The sequence below is a fragment of the Citrus clementina genome, unplaced genomic scaffold (genome assembly GCF_000493195.1).
Source record: "Citrus clementina cultivar Clemenules unplaced genomic scaffold, Citrus_clementina_v1.0 scaffold_9, whole genome shotgun sequence".
Lineage (NCBI taxonomy): Eukaryota > Viridiplantae > Streptophyta > Magnoliopsida > Sapindales > Rutaceae > Citrus > Citrus x clementina.
The window spans coordinates 7,249,521-7,269,079 of NW_006261964.1; the positions used below are offsets into that span (position 1 = coordinate 7,249,521).

The 19,559-nt window shown below is 32.3% G+C and overlaps 2 protein-coding genes across 2 annotated transcripts; both read left to right on the forward strand.

Moving 5' to 3' along the window:
• The first annotated feature begins 10,508 nt into the window (after positions 1 to 10,508).
• Positions 10,509 to 11,565, forward strand: LOC18031661 (membrane protein PM19L). Its single transcript, XM_006420329.2, has 3 exons — positions 10,509 to 10,781; positions 10,990 to 11,167; positions 11,302 to 11,565. The coding sequence occupies exons 1-3, from the start codon at positions 10,652 to 10,654 to the stop codon at positions 11,546 to 11,548; spliced, it is 555 nt and encodes a 184-aa protein (XP_006420392.1). The 5' UTR covers positions 10,509 to 10,651; the 3' UTR covers positions 11,549 to 11,565.
• A 5,169-nt stretch (positions 11,566 to 16,734) lies between these two features.
• Positions 16,735 to 19,036, forward strand: LOC18032212 (xanthohumol 4'-O-methyltransferase). Its single transcript, XM_006420330.2, has 2 exons — positions 16,735 to 17,993; positions 18,550 to 19,036. Exons 1-2 carry the CDS (start codon positions 17,232 to 17,234, stop codon positions 18,847 to 18,849), a joined length of 1,062 nt encoding a protein of 353 aa, XP_006420393.1. The 5' UTR covers positions 16,735 to 17,231; the 3' UTR covers positions 18,850 to 19,036.
• The last annotated feature ends 523 nt before the right edge of the window (positions 19,037 to 19,559 follow it).

Here is a 19,559-nt window from a genome sequence, read left to right on the forward strand (position 1 = left end):
ACAAATTTGGCGTGTTGCACCGCACCCCCAATTCCGTTATTTTCTCAGTTAAGTTTAACGATGGAGGGGTAAAATTAGAAGTTCATTCCTTAAATTAATTTTAATGGGAATTCTCTTTATTGCAATTGAAATAAAAATCTTTAAAAAATTAAAGGAAAAATAATAGTGGTGACAAATGTACATGTAACAAGAAATTTTTTTTATTGCAATTGAAATAAAAATCTTAAAAAAATTAAAGGAAAAATAATAGTGGTGACAATGTAATGTAACAAGAAAATTTTTTTATTGCAATTGATAAAAAAACCTTAAAAAATTAAATGAGATAAAAAAAAATTTTCATATGGAGGGGCATTTTTGTCATTCAATCAAAAATTAGACGGAGCCATTAGAAATAACTGAAAAATTAACGGAATTGGAGGCGCGGTGCAACACGTCAATTTTTTTGGGTGCGCGGTGCAAAATGTCAATTTATTTGGGAGTAGGCTAAAAATTTCCCAAAATATTTTTATTATTTTTGTTAAAATTATTATTTAAAATTCATATTTACTAGACACTATTTAATTTTATTTTATAACTACAACCTTTTTTCCACAATAAATTTAGTTTAATAACTGCAGTACATAAATATTAAACACAGCTCAGACAATTTTAATCACCGTTAAAATAATAATTTTCCAAAAACAAGGGGTTATGATAGTTTTAGAGGAGTGCCAATAGCTCTACTCACACAAGGATACCATGCATGTTTGATGCTTAATTTTTTCTTTCTTTCAATGTTTATTTTCGAATTATTATAGATTTGTTTATTTTTGTTATTAATTAATCAATAATATTGTATTTGATCGATATGTATTATTGTGATGAAGTTCAGACAAAGTAATTATGCATTAAGTATACAAGCATATCTGTTGGTTTGCATTTTGCGTTTATGTTACCTGTGTGTGTGTGTGTATGGAAATTGTGATTGGTTAGAGAATTTGGGTAAAAAGTTACAAAGCTTACTGATCAATGTTTCTTCAGGAAGAAGTTTTCTTAGATTGGTACTTTTTCTAAAATGTTTGGTCATGTAAATAAGGCTGTGAATTTTTCAGCATTTTAGGCTTGTTAGTTTATGTTATCCAGTTTTAAGCAGGTTTTTCTGGGATGCCATCCAATTGAAGTAGTAAAATCTCGTGTTGGAAACAAAAGGTCGCGAATTCGAACCCTACCCAAGGGGATTGAATGGGATAAAATTAACCTTAACCTACACCTTTTGCATAGTTCCTTTGAAGCAGAGAATGGGTGGGTAGATAGACAATAGAAAGGAATTTGGCATGTTTGAGTAGTTGCCATTTGATGTCTAAGACTCTTTGGGTTTATTGGTCTTGTCTTCCCTCACGCTAGGTTAAGCTACTTCAGCCCTGTCCGTTAAATTGCTTGTAACGTTCAGTTTTCTCCTCTTCTTTTTTCTTTTTGGTTAGAGTCGAGTTGAGCTTGTATACAATATACCGATAAGTGTGAAGAGTCCTCCAGCCATTCCAGTCCGGTACAAAATTGTTTACTGAAGTGCTTGGTTGAGTAATTTATATGAGCTTGAAGGTATAGTCTAGAGAGTAAACTAATAATATTTCTCCTCAAATTCCAGTTTTGTGAGTGAGCAAATCGAGACTCTTGAAGAGATTGACAAGGAATTGGCTCGTGAGTCTGGCATTGAAAATTTGGTAGATTTAGCAGATGCTGTGATAAAATACTGATACCCGTCAGGAATTTTGTTTCTTTTCCCTCTATTTCATTTAGTCTTTGGCGAGAAGGTTTCATCAATTCAACTTTAGAAGCTGTTGTTGATGCAACTCTCAAGTCTCAAACGTAGTAGCCTGTGACTGAAAATCTTAACCTATATATGACCTCACCAGCAATGTAACACGCGAAGCACTCTAGTCCAAACAAAGCTGCAATGCCAACTCCAACTTGAGTTCCTGCCTAAACGCCCAGGAATAATGTATCACATAAGAAAATAGATATATCAAAGTATACAAAGAAACCTGAATGCGTGATATAGCATTGACTGTTTCCCCAAATGGATTGAGTGCCATTGCGAGATGGTCGGAAAATCGAATTCACGGGGTAAATTTTTTTTACTAAAATAAAATGCAAGTAAAGAACAAAACATTCAAAATATCAAAAGAAATACTATAATATTTATATGTTAATATTTAATACATTTACAATTGTGTGCGTTCTAGGTTTTAGGATGTTTTAGTTAGGAATCAAAATTTTTATGGTGTGTTTACTAATCAGTATGGGCTGGAATCGAAATTAAGAATAGAAATCAGAATAAGTATAATTTTGTAAGTAAACGCGTCATTGATTCTGATTCCAAAATTTTCATTCCCATTGTTGGTAAGTAAACACACCATTAGCCTTTAAGAGAGGTAGGAAAATGCTCAAATCATGAAAAACTAAAATATAATTTTAGATATTTATTTATTTTGTTATTTTACTAACGAGTTTAATGGATCCCACTGGATTGGTTATTTGTTTAATGAATTCTATTCAATTTGGCAGTTGGGCTAAAAATTATAAATAGATGATATTTTTTTTCTTAAAAAAAATTGAACTTAAATTAATGAAATAATTAATTCAGTAAGGGCAAATTTATACTTCCATACTGAATCGAACATAATATATAGCTATTCCCTTAATAGCTCTGCCATGAAATTGACAAGACAATGTTTGACCAACTTATTAAACAATCATCAGTCTAGGATACATGATTTTTTTTTTTTTATGCAAACATTGCATGTTTTTCAATATATTGGTCATTTTATTAAATAAGAATAAAATAGTCAAATTTAACTTTTGCGGCTTTTCCTTCATTTACTGGATTTCTTTTTCACTAAATAAATACAGGGAATTTTTTACTTCCTAATTCACACTTTTTGACTTCCCAATTCGCACATTCTTCTTCGTTGGATCCTACGAGTAATTTACCTAAATGAACATGTGAAAATCAATAATTTAATGATAGGAGAGTATACGTAGGAAATAACCAAAATTTTCTCAACAAATATTGGTTAGCTAATTAATTGATGAAGTGTCCATTTTTTGTCGTTTATGTATAAAGATATCGAAAATTATTGTGCTTCAATTACATATGAAGATATCGAAAATTATTTTCAAGTGCTAGATTATACAGGTCATAAACTAGATACCTACAGCTAGCATGTGTTTTTAGATATTTTTTAACAATTTGGTCATTTTATCGTATAAAAGATAAAATGGTTAATTAGATTAAACTTATGTTAAAAAATAGAGATATATAAAAAAAGGGCTAAAAGACTTAACACACCCAAAAAAAAGGAAATAAGAAAGATTTAATTAAATAATTGCTCAAACTTATTCTTTATATGATTTTTTTAAAAGTAATATGGTTTTTAATATAATACTTAAATTTTTTTTTTCTTATTTTTTCAAAGTGGGATGTGTTTACACAAATTATAGAGAAGAAATATCTCCACCCATCCATATAGTGCGGTATGAATTTGGAACATTTAAAGCATGGGTTCAAGAAGGAGAAAAAGAAAAATCTAATTACAGATTTTTGGACCTCGGCGACATGTTGTCGTGCTTTGTCGGTGGCCTTTTTACACAAGGATATTATTTACTCTTTAGGGGAAAATTTAATATTTTGTTTTTTAATCTTGATAATTTGCTCTTTTCAGAAATTAAAATTTTATCAACGTAAAGAAGAAATTTTACGGAGTCAATGGATATGGAAATTTAGTTTAAAGCATATTCTAATTATGCCCTTTATTATTCCGGCTACCGGGCTGAGGGTGCTAAATCAAAAACCTAATATAGCTTGATATTTAGATAATAAATTTGACATCAAATGTTTTGGGTGTATAGTGTCCTGACCAAATATATCCGAGCAGGGGTCGCTTCTTTGATGACGAGGAGCTGTCTGGTATCCATGTGCAGGAGCCGCTTGCTCGTAGGCGGGGAGCTATATGGTGTGGTTGTGGGACAAAATGTGAGAAGGTATCCTGGTGGGTCTAGGGCAAAAAGACTTAGTCAATGACAGTTATCGATACGTGCATTCTTTCTAGAGATTTCAGGCACAAAACCCACTTAGCAATGATTATGGTGCTAATACACTCATGATGAAACACTTGACATAGTGGTGAACGTGGGGTAGTGGAGATCGAACGCCCAGGCAAGTTATAAAAGGGACATTCAATGACAGTAAGAGGTTGGACACTCAGACATTGAACTCATCTGTACAACAATTCACTTGAATATTATGTTTTTAAGCTTTCTTTGATAACTTTCTTAGATTTAAGGGATAAAAATTACAACAAAGCCATAAGACCAGTGGCATAGTTTTTTTTAAGTAAGCCTAAATTGTTGACTTAAGCGTCGGAAGATTTACATCAGAAAAACCACCGACGTCTCCTGATTAATTGTTGTGTTTGCAAGAGTTTGCCAAGGAGAAGTTTAGTGCTCTAAAGCTCTGCTCACCAGAGAAGGAAGCAGTTCGAGATCATTCCCTATCAACATCAACAAATGAAAAAAAATAGAACAAAATTAACTAGACTTTAACAAAAACTGTTATTGCATAAAGTATTGGTATTATGCTAACAACATCTACGGTCTTCGTTGTGATTATTATTATCCATAACTCATTTATAAACCGATCTTTTTTGGGAAATTAAATTATTTATTATGATATATTTTATGAACAAAAATCACATTTAGCTTCCATAACTCCACAAAAATTTTAAAAATCGAGAAATTATCATTGGTTTATACAAATTAACAAGTTAATTTGTTGTGTTTAGTTCTCTTTGTATTGATAAATAAGACATGCTCGTGATTAGATAGATGTACATTCTCGTAGTTGAGACTTAAACACGGGATCTAGGGCATTACTCATTATCTTTCATTAATTTTATAACATTTTATTGCATTTTTTGGTCATATTATAATGGAAGGCCGGGGAAAAGAGAATTCCGAAGGGTGTGAAGAGAGAAGAAAGAGATTGGTTTGGTACTTTGGTTGATCGAAAGAAATCGGAAATGAGGGCCATGGTGGGCTCAGGCCCGTCCAAGTTGGGTCTTGTCTTCTCTGAAATAAAATCATTCCCAGCCTATTTACCATTTCTAGTTGAGATTTTTATATTTATTTAACCCCCTTATTATATCTCACTAGTCTCTAGATTTTAGTTAGCTCTATTAAAAATTTTAAACTAATTTTTATTTCTCAATAAGCCCCACCAAAATCCGAATTTACCTTTATTATAATTTTTTTCCAAGCAGCCACCAAATAAAACTTATAAAATTGATTTTTTTTAAAAAAAACTCTCATATAACTGTAATCTCGCTCTTTCTTTTCAAAGATTTTATCCATTGTTTCCATAACTATAAGAAAATATTTGATACTTCTTCATCATCCTCTATAAATCTATTGAGCACTGTAAATTAATTTCTTGTATGACTATAAAAGTAAAATATACAACATTTTAGAAGAGATAATAATTTAAAAGTTAAAAGAAATTAGGGTTTAAAAAATTAGATTAGATGAATGAAATATTAACAGAAATTATCATGTGGGTGCACTTAAAAAGCTATTTATTCTTTTAAATTATTTCATATAAGAATAAAATAGTTATTAATATGAAAGTGATTAGTGAAGTCTAGTGAGATTTAATGAGAGGGCCAAATATAACAAGTCTTTTATATTTAATAAGAACAGTTTTTTTTACGCAAATAATTATAGTTAATATTTTCATTGTCAATTATTTTGAATTAAAAAACATAGAAAATGAAAATTAGAAAAGTACTATACAACTTCAAAATATTATAAATAGACAGATACATATGTAAAAATAACTTTTATTCATCAACCTTTATCATATGCATTACTGTAATATTTTAGCAGCAAATGTAGAGCTGGCAAAACGGATCATCGGGTCGTGTTCGTGTCGTGTCAGCTTCGTGTTGTGTCAAATTTAGGTCGACCCAAACCCGACCCATTTAATAATCGTGTTAAAATATTGAGACCCAAACCCGACACGGAAAAATAATCGGGTTACCCAATAACCCGTTTAATATCTATATATTGAATAAAAGTTACATCAAATATTTACATACTATCATACATACGTATGTACATACATACATACATACATAATTTATCGATATTATAAAATATACATATCTACCAATATATTACACATTTACACTATTGAGGTTTTAATTATATATATATAATATTATATATCAATATTATAAAATATATATGTCTATCAATTTTTACACATTTACACTATTGAAGCTCTAAATGTATTTAAAATTTTATAAATAAAACACTATGTTTATATTCACCTTTTTAAAGAATAAAAAAAAAGAAAATCATCTCTAATATTTGAGTTTTAATGATAAGAATATGTAAATTATTTTAAAATAAAAAATATAATCGGGTCATTGATCTGGTAAATGGGTTAAGAATTTTAACCCAAACCCGACACGGAAAAAAATCGCGTTGACCCGGACCCGACCCATTTAATAATCGTGTTAAATTTGGCGACCCATACCCATTTATTTATGTCGTGTTCGTGTCGGGTAATCAGGTCGTGTCAAATTTTGCCAGCTCTAAGCAAATGTAGCTTTAAAAATAAAGTTATTAAATACTTAAAGTGCTTTAAAGTAGTGATGAAACTTGATCCCCTCAATTTATCTTACTTACCCGCCCTTTTTAATTAATCCTAGTTGTTTGCAAATTTACCTCCCCTCAAACAATTTAAGAGTTACCTTTTTTTTTGGGACCCATAAAAAATGACATTCATTAAAATGAACCAAGGAATTCGACCTTCCATTCTGTTACTACCTCACTAACATGAGAAACTAGGAATATGTACAATAAAATTAAATAATATATTTATTGGGTAGCAATGAAGTTAAAAATTGCAGATCATTAATGACAAATCCAACAAGAAGGTAAGAACACGCAAAAGGATTCATGGAAACAGTTGCAAAGATTACTATAGCCTCATTTGGTTTTCTTTCTCTCCCTCTTTCTCTCTCTCTTATATATCTTTTTTTTTGGCTTTAAGTGATTATCTTCGTTCTGTTTTTTTGGGTATGTTGCGATGATCCTTGTGAAGCTATGGTGCCGATTCCACTGGTTGACATGCACGAGTGTGGAGCCAAAGGCAAGATCAAAGTTGTTTGTTAAAAACCAAAAGTTGTGAAAACACGGCTCTTATTGTGACCAAGTTAACTTTAGCAGCAATTTTGACCAAGTGGGTTCAATTCGATAAAGGTTGAAATTCATGAGTTTAATTTGATGAATATCTTTTTCGTGGTTGTAAGTTTAAATTAACTTTTATTCTGTAAGGAAGAGGAAGGATAATTATGAAAATAAATGGGATTCACTTAAAAAATATATATAGGTAGAGGTGGCAAAAATACCCGCCCGGTCCGGACCCGGACCGTATCCGGGTGTTGCAGGCCGGGTATGAAGCCGGGTCGGTCTTGGGCATCACTTGATAAATCCGGAACCCGGATTTTATTAAAAAAAATTATAAAATATATATTATTTTAAATATTTTATATTTATTTGACTTATTTATTATACATATATAAAGTTTTAAACACTTAAAGTTTATATTTTCATGTCAAATTTTATTGAAATAAATTTAAAACTTATAAAATTATCAAAAAATAAAAAATATATACACATAAAATATTAAAAAATATAAAATCTGGGTACTCGGATTAAAACCCGGCCCGAACCCGGACCCGGACCGGTTGCATCCGGGCAGGGTCCGGTCATGGCAATACCCGGACCCGGCCCGGGGTTTTGCCATCTCTATATATAGGGTTATTGAGTAAAATGGGGATACAATAGGATGAGACTATTTGAACCCACTAATTTCTTCTTTAAATCTATTTAAAAAATAAATTTATAATTAAGTTTTAATTTTTGAAAATTTCAAAGGTAACACTCACTAATCTCTTTCTTAATTCTGAGAAAAATTATCATTGTAAACAGAACTCTATTAACTTTAGATAAAAATTAAAAAGAAGATATCTGTTAATTTATATTATTCCCTTTAGATAGAAATTAGGATGTATTAGTTTTTCTTTTTGAAAATTTAGATGAAAAAAATCCTATATTCTTTGTGGTATGTGAGGATTGCATGTAGACGGTGGGTTTTATTCTTTTTAATTCAAGATATATATATATATATATTGGGTATAATGGGGCTCTTTACAACAAAGAGCTAAAATAAACAAGACGAGGATAAGCAACCTCATACATATCGTGAATAAGAAATTGAGCAGAGCTTGTAGGAGGAACAAGATATATATATATTTTTTAAATTCAAGATAGATTATAACAATATCTATTTGAATTTTGAGCAGTTTGTCTCATCTCTCAAAATCATTTGCAAACTATTGTTAAAAATAACAATAATGATACAGTCATAAACTATTGTATAAATATTTTTGTACAACCTGAGTTGGCAGCTGATGGGTACTAGCCACATCAGTAAGTTAAATAACCCCAAGTTAACGGCGTAAAAGCTTTTTTTTTTTTTCCTATTTTCCTATTTCTCCCATTCACGTCTTTGCGAGCTCCTTGGACGACGGCTCCAACATATCTCTCTTTTGCCGGCGACGATCTTTGCTGGTTTCGCTCTATTTTACGACAACAATCTTCCTATGCCATCGAATTGTTTTTGGGTATGTCCTATAAGATTTTATTTTTAGATCTAAAACTAATAATATTCATTAGATTAAACCAGTCGAAGTTATCAAAACTTCAACAAAATCCACAAAGGAGAGAGAGAAAGTAAAGAAATTGAAATAATAATAATAATTATTTCCTATTCTATTTAGATAATTGTCTCATCTTTCGGCACTTTCTCTTCAATCTCCTCGTGCGCTTCTTCTTGCACTTGGCTCTCATGGTGACTGGGCTGTAAAGGTCAACAAATTCTCTCTCAGTGGCCTTCGGAATCATGGGTGAAAATCGGTATGTCCTATAAGATTGCTTGATTGAGAGTGTTTTCAATTTTCTTCAAATTGCGGTTGGTTATTTGTTTAACATAGCAAAAGCGGATTCAATCCCCCCCAAACAAAAGACTCAAATTCAATTAGAAAAAAATCGAAATAATAATGGCACAGCATGGAAGATTGTAAAGAAAATACCCTTAATCTATCTGGCAATTTTATAGACAAACCGAAAAAAATATATGGTGGCAAAGGAAGATTGTAAACGAAGAGCAGAAGTCATAAAAGGAGCCCGCGAAGTCGTGAAGTCAGAGAATCAGAAAAACAAAAATTAAAAAAGAATGTTTTTTATTTGAATTTATAAACCGTATAGGTTTAACTCCGTTAGCTTAGGTTTATTTACCTTGATGATGTGGCCGAAGCCATGTCAGCTGCCAACTCTGGTTGTATAAAAAAAATTGTACAATAATTTGTGGTTGTATCATTATTATAAAAATAAATATAAAAATTGGTGAAAAAACTAAAGGGACGAGAGAAAGAGAAAATAGAGTTAGTTAGGTATTTTCATAAAAAAATCTTAATAATAATAAAGATTAATTAAAAAAATCATAAAGAGGAAATTAATAGGTCTAAATAGTCTTAAGTAAAATATCACCGCTCTAAAATATATTTTAAAAGGTAAAACATTACAAAATTGGCCTATGTATTCAACAAAATATTTATCGCAAATAATTAAAAGGTGACATAATATCATAATTTGAGTTAGTTGATGGTTACAATTTGAAATTTGCCAAGAATCTAAATACCCAGCACAGTGCAGAAACCGGCTTGAAAATCTACGTTCACGGAAATACTTACGCAAACTACATTTGTACGAGGTAGAATATTTATTTAATTTTTCATGATCTTGCGCCCCCACTTTCTATAAATACATAATATCATTTTTACCAAGATGAATTTATATGTAAATACAGATCAAATAATAATATCCTTGTTTCAGAATGGACACAGGGTGAAGGAGTTTAAAGCAAACTTGAATGCTGATTATTCAGAGTAGCACGTAATGATTACATTCCTATATGTATCTAGATTGATCATAATGGATTCTTACCTCAGACTTACCTTAATGCACTCCAGTTCTGCTCATTTCAGCAATATAAATTGTCTTTTTACAATCAGAGCCGTCCATAAGTGGGCCCACTGGGGTAAACAACCAAAACGATAAGGATCAGAAGTATGATAGAATATCCTCTGCGAGGATTGGATTTATATATGCACTGCGCTGTTCTCATAATGATATTTGGGGAAAAAGGAAGAAAAGGAAAAAAAAAGAATCAAACTTCGAGATTCGAAAGAGAGGAAGGCATTCATTGACAAGTGTCCCACCACCTGTAACCATGCAAGCCCTAGTTTGCTTACACGTATCCTATGTCAATGCACTCAGCACTTCTGTATAGCTTCACAAATCTGTATCCTTTGGCTTTACCAAAAGCACAAGCAGAAAGCAGAAGTTGATTAAAGATCAGCAGATGAGTTGAAGTTGTTTCCACTGTCGCAAAATTGTTCGTAGTTATCTTATAGCTTTTCGCTGAACTGCGGTTGTTTAGTTTTGTGGGTTTGAAGAGAGAAGAAGAAGAAGAAGTAGAAGAAAGATGGCTCAGACTGTGGGCAGAAATATAGCAGCTCCATTGTTGTTTCTGAACCTGATCATGTATCTCATCGTGGTGGGCTTTGCTAGCTGGTGTCTTAACAGGTTCATCAATGGCCAAACCAATCATCCTAGTAAGTTTTTTGGTGTTTTTCTTTTTTTAAAGGTTATTTTCAAGCCCTTTTCTACTGGCCACCCAAGTTGCCACCCAAGTTGGAATCTCAGGAATTTGAATCCTGCAAACGAAACTCTTGAAAGGGTATGGCCGAAATTTTAATTTGTGGTGGGCCCACCTACTTAGAAAGCGAGTTTCCAAATCTTACATGCAGCTTTTATTTTCAGGTTTTGGAGGAAATGGAGCAACAATGTTCTTCCTGACCTTCGCTCTATTAGCCGGCGTTCTCGGCGTAGCTTCGAAATTCATCGGCGGCAACCACATTAGAGCTTGGAGGAGTGATAGCCTAGCAGCAGCAGGATCAACTTCTTTAATAGCTTGGGCCATAACTGCAATAGCTTTCGGGTATACATATATTCTTTCACTTTCTTACTTAAATCTTGAAAAGTTTATGTTTTGGTCCCCTTATTTCACAGAGTTTTCTATTTAGCCTCCTTAAGTTTCCAGTTTTTTCGTTCTGATCCCATCGAATCAAACAGGCTGGCTTGCAAGGAGATAAACTTAGGACAACACAGAGGATGGAGACTGAGGATGGTAGAGGCATTCATCATAATCCTAACATTCACTCAGTTTTTGTACCTCTTGCTGCTTCATGCTGGCACGTTCAGCAGCAGATATGGGCCTGGCTACCGAGATACTGACTACGGCATCGGAGCCGGCCCCAGCGTCGATCCGGCAGGACCTAAGGGTGTTGTTGGTGGTGCTGCGACTGGGACTAGGGTTTGAATAAATTAAGTCATAATAATAATAGTAACAACAGTAATAATGTAACAGTAGATGGGTCAATCGTCATTCTCATTATCATCTGATGATGTAGGGTTATTTCATTTGTGTCTGTTTTGATTCCTTTCGGATTTGTCCTTTTTATATTTTTATTCCAGTCCACTTGTGGTGTAAGTAGAGATGGAAGATGTTGTTTTAATTATCTCGTGTTTGTTGAAATTGTTCTTGTAATATGTATGTCTAATGAGGACTTTTCGGTTTAATTGATTTTTATTCATTTATTTATTTTTTTTGGTTTGCCACTGTGTTGATGTTATACAAAATATTTCAATATGTTCTGTGGAGATATGCTTTTTTGTCTTTTGAATGCCGTTCAAGAACTTAATCTGTGTTAGTGTTGCAAATAAAACATGACATGACCAAAAAAATAAACTAAATCTTATGTTCTTATACGCACCATGAATAGGGATGGTAATGGGTACCGCCCGCAGTGGGTTTGCCATTACCAAACTTAAATTCGCATAAAATTTAAATTATCAAACCCACCCACAACCCGCAGCGGGTTTTAATTTTTTTACAAAAACCCACCCGCAGCGGGTTTTAACAATTACCAAACCCGCAATGGTATCCGGCGGATTTTTTACGGGTTTCCGTATTTAAAATCATAAATGTTTAATATATAAATTTATAATAATAACCTCAAATTCCATATAACATACTCAATTTTATATTTAAATAATGTAAATGAAAAATTAAAATTTCCACATCAATTCAACACAAATTCTCAAATTTAAGTATAAATTACACAAATCCATTTAAAAAACACAAACTAGTATCTAAAAATAATAATTACATTTCATATTATCATTTAAAACAAGCTCCAAGAGAAGATATTCATTTCATTCACCACCATAAGCATCCATCCAACACAATGCCTATAATAATAATTAAGATTAATATTTTCAAATACTAATTTGAAGGAAAATACCTTTAGTTTTCTTTAGATTGTGACTTTAGAACAAGATATAGGCCACATACACACATACACAACTTTGAGCCTTTGGCTATTTGGTAATTTAATTAATGACATTATTTTCTTTATACATTTTTAGATTAAAATTAAATTAAAAATATTTGAAAAAAATATTACGGGTTTGGTGGATATCCATGCGGGTATCCACCGAATATAAAGTTAATACCAAACCCACCCGCATCTATGTGAGGGTTTTAATTTATAATACTAAACCCGCCCGCAACGGACGGGTTTTAGCGGGTGGATTTGAGCGGGTTTGCGGGTACAATTGCCATCCCTAACCATGAAACACACTAACATAGTGCAAAGTGATTATTATTAGTACTGTTCATATTTTTTTATTTGCTGATGAACAAGGAAACAATTTGCTAAGATTGGCAGTGGTTGAAAACCTTCAGAGTAGAGCCGTTAAAAAATTATTAACTTTATGTTCATGTCCATTCATTCGAATTAATCTTGCTGAGGAGTTGACCATTGATTATTAAATGTTCATCTCTTCACTTTGGATTTTAAATATCAACTAAAATTCCGACCTTGAGTCAAAAAGAGAGTGAAGCTGTTATGTTAGCAACATTCCAAAACTCTCATAATACCTCATGTTTTTGTACTTACCATTTTGACTTCAATTTCAATTAGGTTAGGAAAATACATTTCTTAGTACAACAACGTTATCCTCAATGGCGCGTTAAGAAAGTTTGACCTTAATTTCAATTATATTAGAAAAATAAATTTCCAACCAAAGCTTAGGGGAAGCTGCAAAGCCTCGTTATCTTCAATAGCGTAGAGAAATTTAAGGGGTTTTGAGGCTAAAAATTGAAAACTAAAGGTTGGCTACGAATGTGCCTTGATGATATGGAGATTCTTCCTTTAGGAAATACTGTTTCCATATCATTTCCTGTTGAACAAGAAATCTTTAGTGAAAATCATCACCAATAATTAGGAATATTCATGTTTTATCACCAAGAATTAATAACGAATTATGCAGAAGCGTACTTGAATCCATAACGCTGAATTGTTCTTTAGGATTGTGTGGTTGATATTCCAAATCAACACATTCTCTTAAAGAATTATTTGATACTCTTTGCGCTCTCTCTCTAAAGATAGAATGTCAGTAGAGAATAGAATGATACGTGTGACGTGGAGACCATAACTACTTATATAGACAACTTTTTTTCTATTGTCATTGGGTATTCCTAATTCTGCTCATCATATAATTAGAATACAATTAGATCTCTACACATTAAAGGCGCACACCCTGTCAGATACATTAAAGTCTATAATATTGAAAACCTTAATAGATAACTTTTAATTAGATTTAACCATATATGACAGATTGCAACACATAATTATTCACATATAAACTCAGTGTTGGATTAAGGATCCAACAATGTCAAATTAAAAAATCCAATATTTTCATCTTTTTTTGAGATTTTTTATAACCAAAAAATTTCATTTTCTCAGTTTAATCTAAACAAAAAAAAGAGCAAACTTGCATCATTATTGTTGACACAGTTCTAGTCACTTGGAGAAATAAATCAGTGGAGTCGATAATAAACGAGATACAAAAATTTATGTGGTATGAGTAATTTCACTATTGAATAAGTGTTACAATTGAATCTTTTTTGTTTACTTATTTGCTCATGTCCTTACTATGTATTAAGAGTTTTCTATTTACAATATAACTTAGATGACTCGAATTCTCGATAACTCTGCATTCTGATGATCTTTATCATTTAATTGGAGTTTTATTTGATGTCAAGATTTATATTCAACATCCATCTCCTTCTCAAACTAAGCTTTATTTAACGGTAACATTTATTTCTTTCCCAAGCTGATTTTAATAACCATGAATGAGACTTTTATTGGGCTTAGAAAAGGTTTTCAATTACTAGGCTCTCACACTATCATGTTCCCATATGGTTGTGTTCTCCTGTAGCTATACTCTCTCTTGTAGTTGCTTATCTGACTTATTAAGCTTCCAATTGCTGAGCTCTCACGCTATTATGTTCTTTTATAGCTATGTTCTCCTACAGTCATGTTCTTGTACAATTATGCTTATTTGATTTATGAAGCTTCTAGCTATTTAGCTTCCATGCCATTATGCTCTCTTATATCTATGTCCTTCTACAATCATGATTTCCTACAATTGTGCTTATTTGGCTTATTAAACTTCTAGCTACTTGGGTTGGCAAAACCTTGGTCTGGGTCTAAGTATTGCAATGCCCGAACCCCGCCATCGGGCCTGGGTACAAACCCATATTTTGTATTTTTTAATATTAAATATGTATATTTTTTGTGTAATTTATATTATTTAAATTTATTTTAATGAAATTAGACATGAAAATATAAACTTTAAATATTAAAAACTTTACATATATGTAATAGATAAGTCAAATAAATATAATTATTTAAAATAATATATATTTTTTAATATTTTTTAATAAAATCTGGGTTCCAAGCTGTATCCCAGATTTATCAAGTGATGTCCAAGATCAGCCCGCCTTCATAGCCGGGCCGGGTAATCACCTGGGTCCGTGGGTCCGGACCAGGCTAGTATTTTCGACAACCCTACCAGCTACTTTGCTCTTGTGCTCCTGAGCTATCATGCTCTGTAGTTGTGCTTTTGTACAATCATGCTCTCCTAACTTATTAAGCTTTTTGCGATTAAGCTCTCGTGCTATCATGTTCTCCTTAAGTTGTGCTCTCCTACAATTGTGCTTATTTAACTTATCAAACTTGCAACTAATTAATGAGCTCTTGTGTTATCATATTTGCATGTATTGTGCTCATTTGTAGTTGTCTTTATTTGACTTATTAAGTTTTCAACTACCAAGCTCTTATGCTCTCGTGTTATCATGTTCTCCTAAAGCTGTGCTCTCTTGCAGTTGTGCTTATTTGACTTATCAAGCTTGTTACTAATTAATGAGCTCTCGTGTTATCATATTCACCTGTACTATGCTCATTTATAGTCGTCCTTATTTGACTTACTAAGTTTTCAGCTACCAAGCTCTCATGTTCTCCTGAAGTTATCATGTGCTCCTGAAGTTATGCTCTCCTACAGTTGTACTTATTTGACTTATCATACTTGCTATTAATTAATAAGCTCTTGTGTTATCATATTCGCCTGTACTGTGCATATTTGTAGTCGTCCTTATTTGCCTTATTAAGCTTTCAGCTACCAAGCTCTCATTCTTTCGTGCTATCATGTTGTCTTGAAGTTGTGCTCTCTTGCAGTTGTGCTTATGTGACTTAGAAAACTTGCTACTAATTAACGAGCTCTCGTGTTATCATATGCACATGTACTGTTCTCATTTGTAGTTGGACTTATTAAGTTTTCAGCTATCGAGCTCTCATGCTATCATGTTTTTTTTTTAATTTCTCATTACAACAAGTAGGTGCCACGTTGTTTCGATCAATCAACAACTCAAAGCAAATTAATTTTGGAGAGTGGGGCCATTTTTTTTTTTAATTCTTTTGACAAAACCAAGAATGTGGGACAAAGCATTTATTGCTTTAAAATTTGCTACTGTTGTGGAATCGAGAGTTGAACAATTACTAATATCTTGGTGACTGTGATTTTTGTAGAAATATAAATGTGGTGATAAACAAATATAAAGAAAATAAGACACAATAATTTACATGATTTGGCGTAATGCCTACGTCCACGGGCAAAGATTGAAAGATAATTTTACTAACAAATGGGAATATACAAAAGTGAGAAAAGCTCTCAAAATCCATAACCCCAATACACCCAATTGAATCCTCACTAGAACACTTAAGTGGAAGTTTTCTTAAATCTATCAAATTGCTTCACTTACAATTACTCTCAACTCTCTGAATAAGATGATTCAAGCTCTAACATCTCTTCTCTATTTATAGGCATTACTCACCTACCATTGCATTCAATTTGGCCAATTTGTCAACTTAGCAAATTGAATTTTGAAACAAAAAAAAATCAACTTTGATGGGCATTGAATTCGGTGCCCACAAAGCAAAGTTTGATTTTTCAACAGCTACCCCGCGTGTTTCGTTTTGTTGTCGCAATCTCTCAATGTTTAAGTCGAAATTATTGATTTATGAAGCCACTATTTGCCTACTATTTGCCTATAAAAGGAGGGCTTTCTCCAGAGCTATGTATCCCAATTGAGAGCATTTATTTTGTGAATGCAAGAGAAGCATTCTGAGCTTTCAAAATAGAGAGAAATATTCTTAAGAATGAAATTAATATTATGGAAGCAATTGGTTCCGGCAATATGAACAATTGTAAACTTGGGTAAAAAAGTGTTTCTTTGTTGAAATGCTGTCATTGAGTGTAAGTCGAGCTAGAAAAATTACAGTGAGTATAGTGGTACCAATTTTCTTCATAGTAAATTTTACTCTAGTTGTCTTTTAATAATGACGCCATTTTTTTTTATTTATAGTTTTTCAGGTAAATCTTATACTAATCACCGTGGTTTTTTTTTTTTAATTAGAGTTTTTTTATATAAATCATATATTATGTGGTTAGTATTATTCTCTATTTAACATTTTATATTATTATTTACTTTGCATAATGCTTGTGGAGATCTTAGGAAGAAACTATGAATTTCCTAACAATATATATTACTGTAAATCTTCCTTCTGTCTTAACCAAATAGAGTGACAAAGATAGAAATGGAATCAGTAGAAGGTGAAGCATCACTAAGAGGCCAAGCAGAAATATGGAAACACATGTTTGCTTTCATAGATTCTCTGGCCTTGAAGTGTGCTATTGAGCTTCGAATCCCCGACATTATTCACTCTCATGGCGGCCCGATTACTTCATCCCAAATAGCTTCATCCATTGACTCTCCCTCCTCCCCTGAAATATCCTACATCGAACGCATCATGAGACTTTTAGGCCATAAAAACATCTTCGCCGCACAACATCCATCAGACGGTGGAGAACCCCTCTACGGGCTGACCCACTCGTCAAGATGGCTTGTCACTGGCTCTGATTCAAACCAGTTGGGACCCGTTTTCTTAGTGGAGAACCATCCATACATGGTCAACTCTTGGCATTTCCTGAGCCAGTGTGTCAAAGAAGGTGGTAGTGCAATTGAAAAGGCTTTTGGCGGTGTATATATCGATTTAGCATCGAAAGATCAACAGTTCAACAAAATCTTCAATGAGGGCATGGCTTGTAATGCCAAGTTCTTAACAAGGGAAATATTAGCAGGTTATAAACATGGGTTTGATTCATTGAAATCATTGGTCGATGTGGCAGGTGGGATTGGAGGTTTGATATCTGAGATTGTGAAATCATATCCACACATCAAAGGCATCAACTTTGATTTACCACATGTCATCACCACAGCACCGGTCTATGATGGGGTCACACATGTTTCGGGTGACATGTTTCACACCATTCCTAATGCTGACGCACTTCTCTTGAAGGTAACTAATATATATATATATATTATTATTTTTAGGTACATGAACCTCATTCATTCTTTTTAGAGAGGGCATAAGTTAAAGTTACTTTAAACGTAAATGAGCGCCTGCCTTTTTTTTTAATATATGCATACTCTTAAATCATCTGATTTAAAAGAATTATTTTTGAATAAATTATAAAGCATGCGATTTAAAAGAGTTTAAAATTAACTCTTTTAAATCTCATGATTTAAAAACGTGTTCGCATGAAAAAAAAAAATAAATAAGGGCGACTGTACTAGAGATGGACTCTATATGTAGATATGAGAAAAATTTTCAATTCAGACTTATAATTTGAAACTAAAATACGTGACAAGTTGACAATAATGTAAATATATTTTTACAATATTATCAAACAATTTACAAGAGGATGTAGAAGTCTATTCATCCAATTATTAACTTATCATGAACTTTAATTAAGTTCAGGATCCTGAACTAGATCACCACTATATTTATATATGTAGTCTGGAATACTTTTACTTTATTATATAATTAATTCATTGCAATTAATATTGTTCAGTGGGTGCTCCACAATTGGAGCGATGAGGCTTGTGTAAAGATTTTGAAGAATTGCCGGAAAGCAATACCAGAAAAAACTGGAAAAGTGATAGTTATTGATGTTGTTTTACAACCTGATGGTCAAGGCCTGTTTGATGACGCCGGTTATGCTTGTGATTTAGTTATGATGGTTAACACGGCGGGCGGGAAAGAGAGGACTGAGCTTGAGTGGAAGAAATTATTGGAAGAAGGAGGCTTCCCTCGCTACCAGATCATCAAAATTCCAGCTTTACAATCTATTATCGAGGCCTATCCAGAGTGAAATGAAAATTTAAGTTGATAGCTAAACCATATTCACACCGATGCCTATATAATTATTAATAAAATAGGTGTGAAATAAAGTTCAGTACTCTATGGGCAAAGTTAAGGCACTGGTTGCATTTTTGAAAGGGAAATTACGCAAGCATAATATTTCTGTTTCAAACCATGCACGCATGTTTGAACATTAATATTAATTAGATAGAATCCAATAATAATATTGCTCGTACACGCTGCTTGTTATTGTTGTTTAACTTTATCATTAACGTGTTAATCTTGTAACAATTGTCAGCAAGTGAGGAAATATAAGATAACTCAAAATGGTAGAAATAAAAAAAAAAAAACTATAACAAAGGCAATAGGTGAAGGTTTGATCCTAAATAAAGAATTCAATACAAAGGTTTTCTGATTGAAGCGATTCAATCAGCTCATACAAAATACAACTTCACGGACTAATACCCGTATGAAACGATAAAAACTTGATCAGTCCTATAAAATGTAAAAATGCTCTGATTTTAATTAACCATATATTTTAATGGGTTCGTTTTAGGGGGCGATGCATGACCAAAACAGAGTTATTTTTTTTTCATAAAATAGTTTATTTTTTGTTATTTTTTTTCATAAAATAGTTTTTTTTCTGTTTTTTTTTTCATAAAATAGTTTTTTTTCTTAATAGTAAAAGTTGTTTTATTTTCTTCAACATCATGTATTCTG

Excerpts from the sequence above, each read along its gene's own strand:
- LOC18032212 (XM_006420330.2), top strand. The coding sequence starts at position 17,232 with ATGGAATCAGTAGAAGGTGAAGCATCACTAAGAGGCCAAGCAGAAATA. Across the intron at positions 17,994-18,549 it reads CTGACGCACTTCTCTTGAAG|TGGGTGCTCCACAATTGGAG; the intron begins GTAACTAATATA and ends AATATTGTTCAG.
- LOC18031661 (XM_006420329.2), top strand. The coding sequence starts at position 10,652 with ATGGCTCAGACTGTGGGCAGAAATATAGCAGCTCCATTGTTGTTTCTG. Across the intron at positions 10,782-10,989 it reads TGGCCAAACCAATCATCCTA|GTTTTGGAGGAAATGGAGCA; the intron begins GTAAGTTTTTTG and ends TTTTATTTTCAG. Across the intron at positions 11,168-11,301 it reads ATAACTGCAATAGCTTTCGG|GCTGGCTTGCAAGGAGATAA; the intron begins GTATACATATAT and ends CGAATCAAACAG.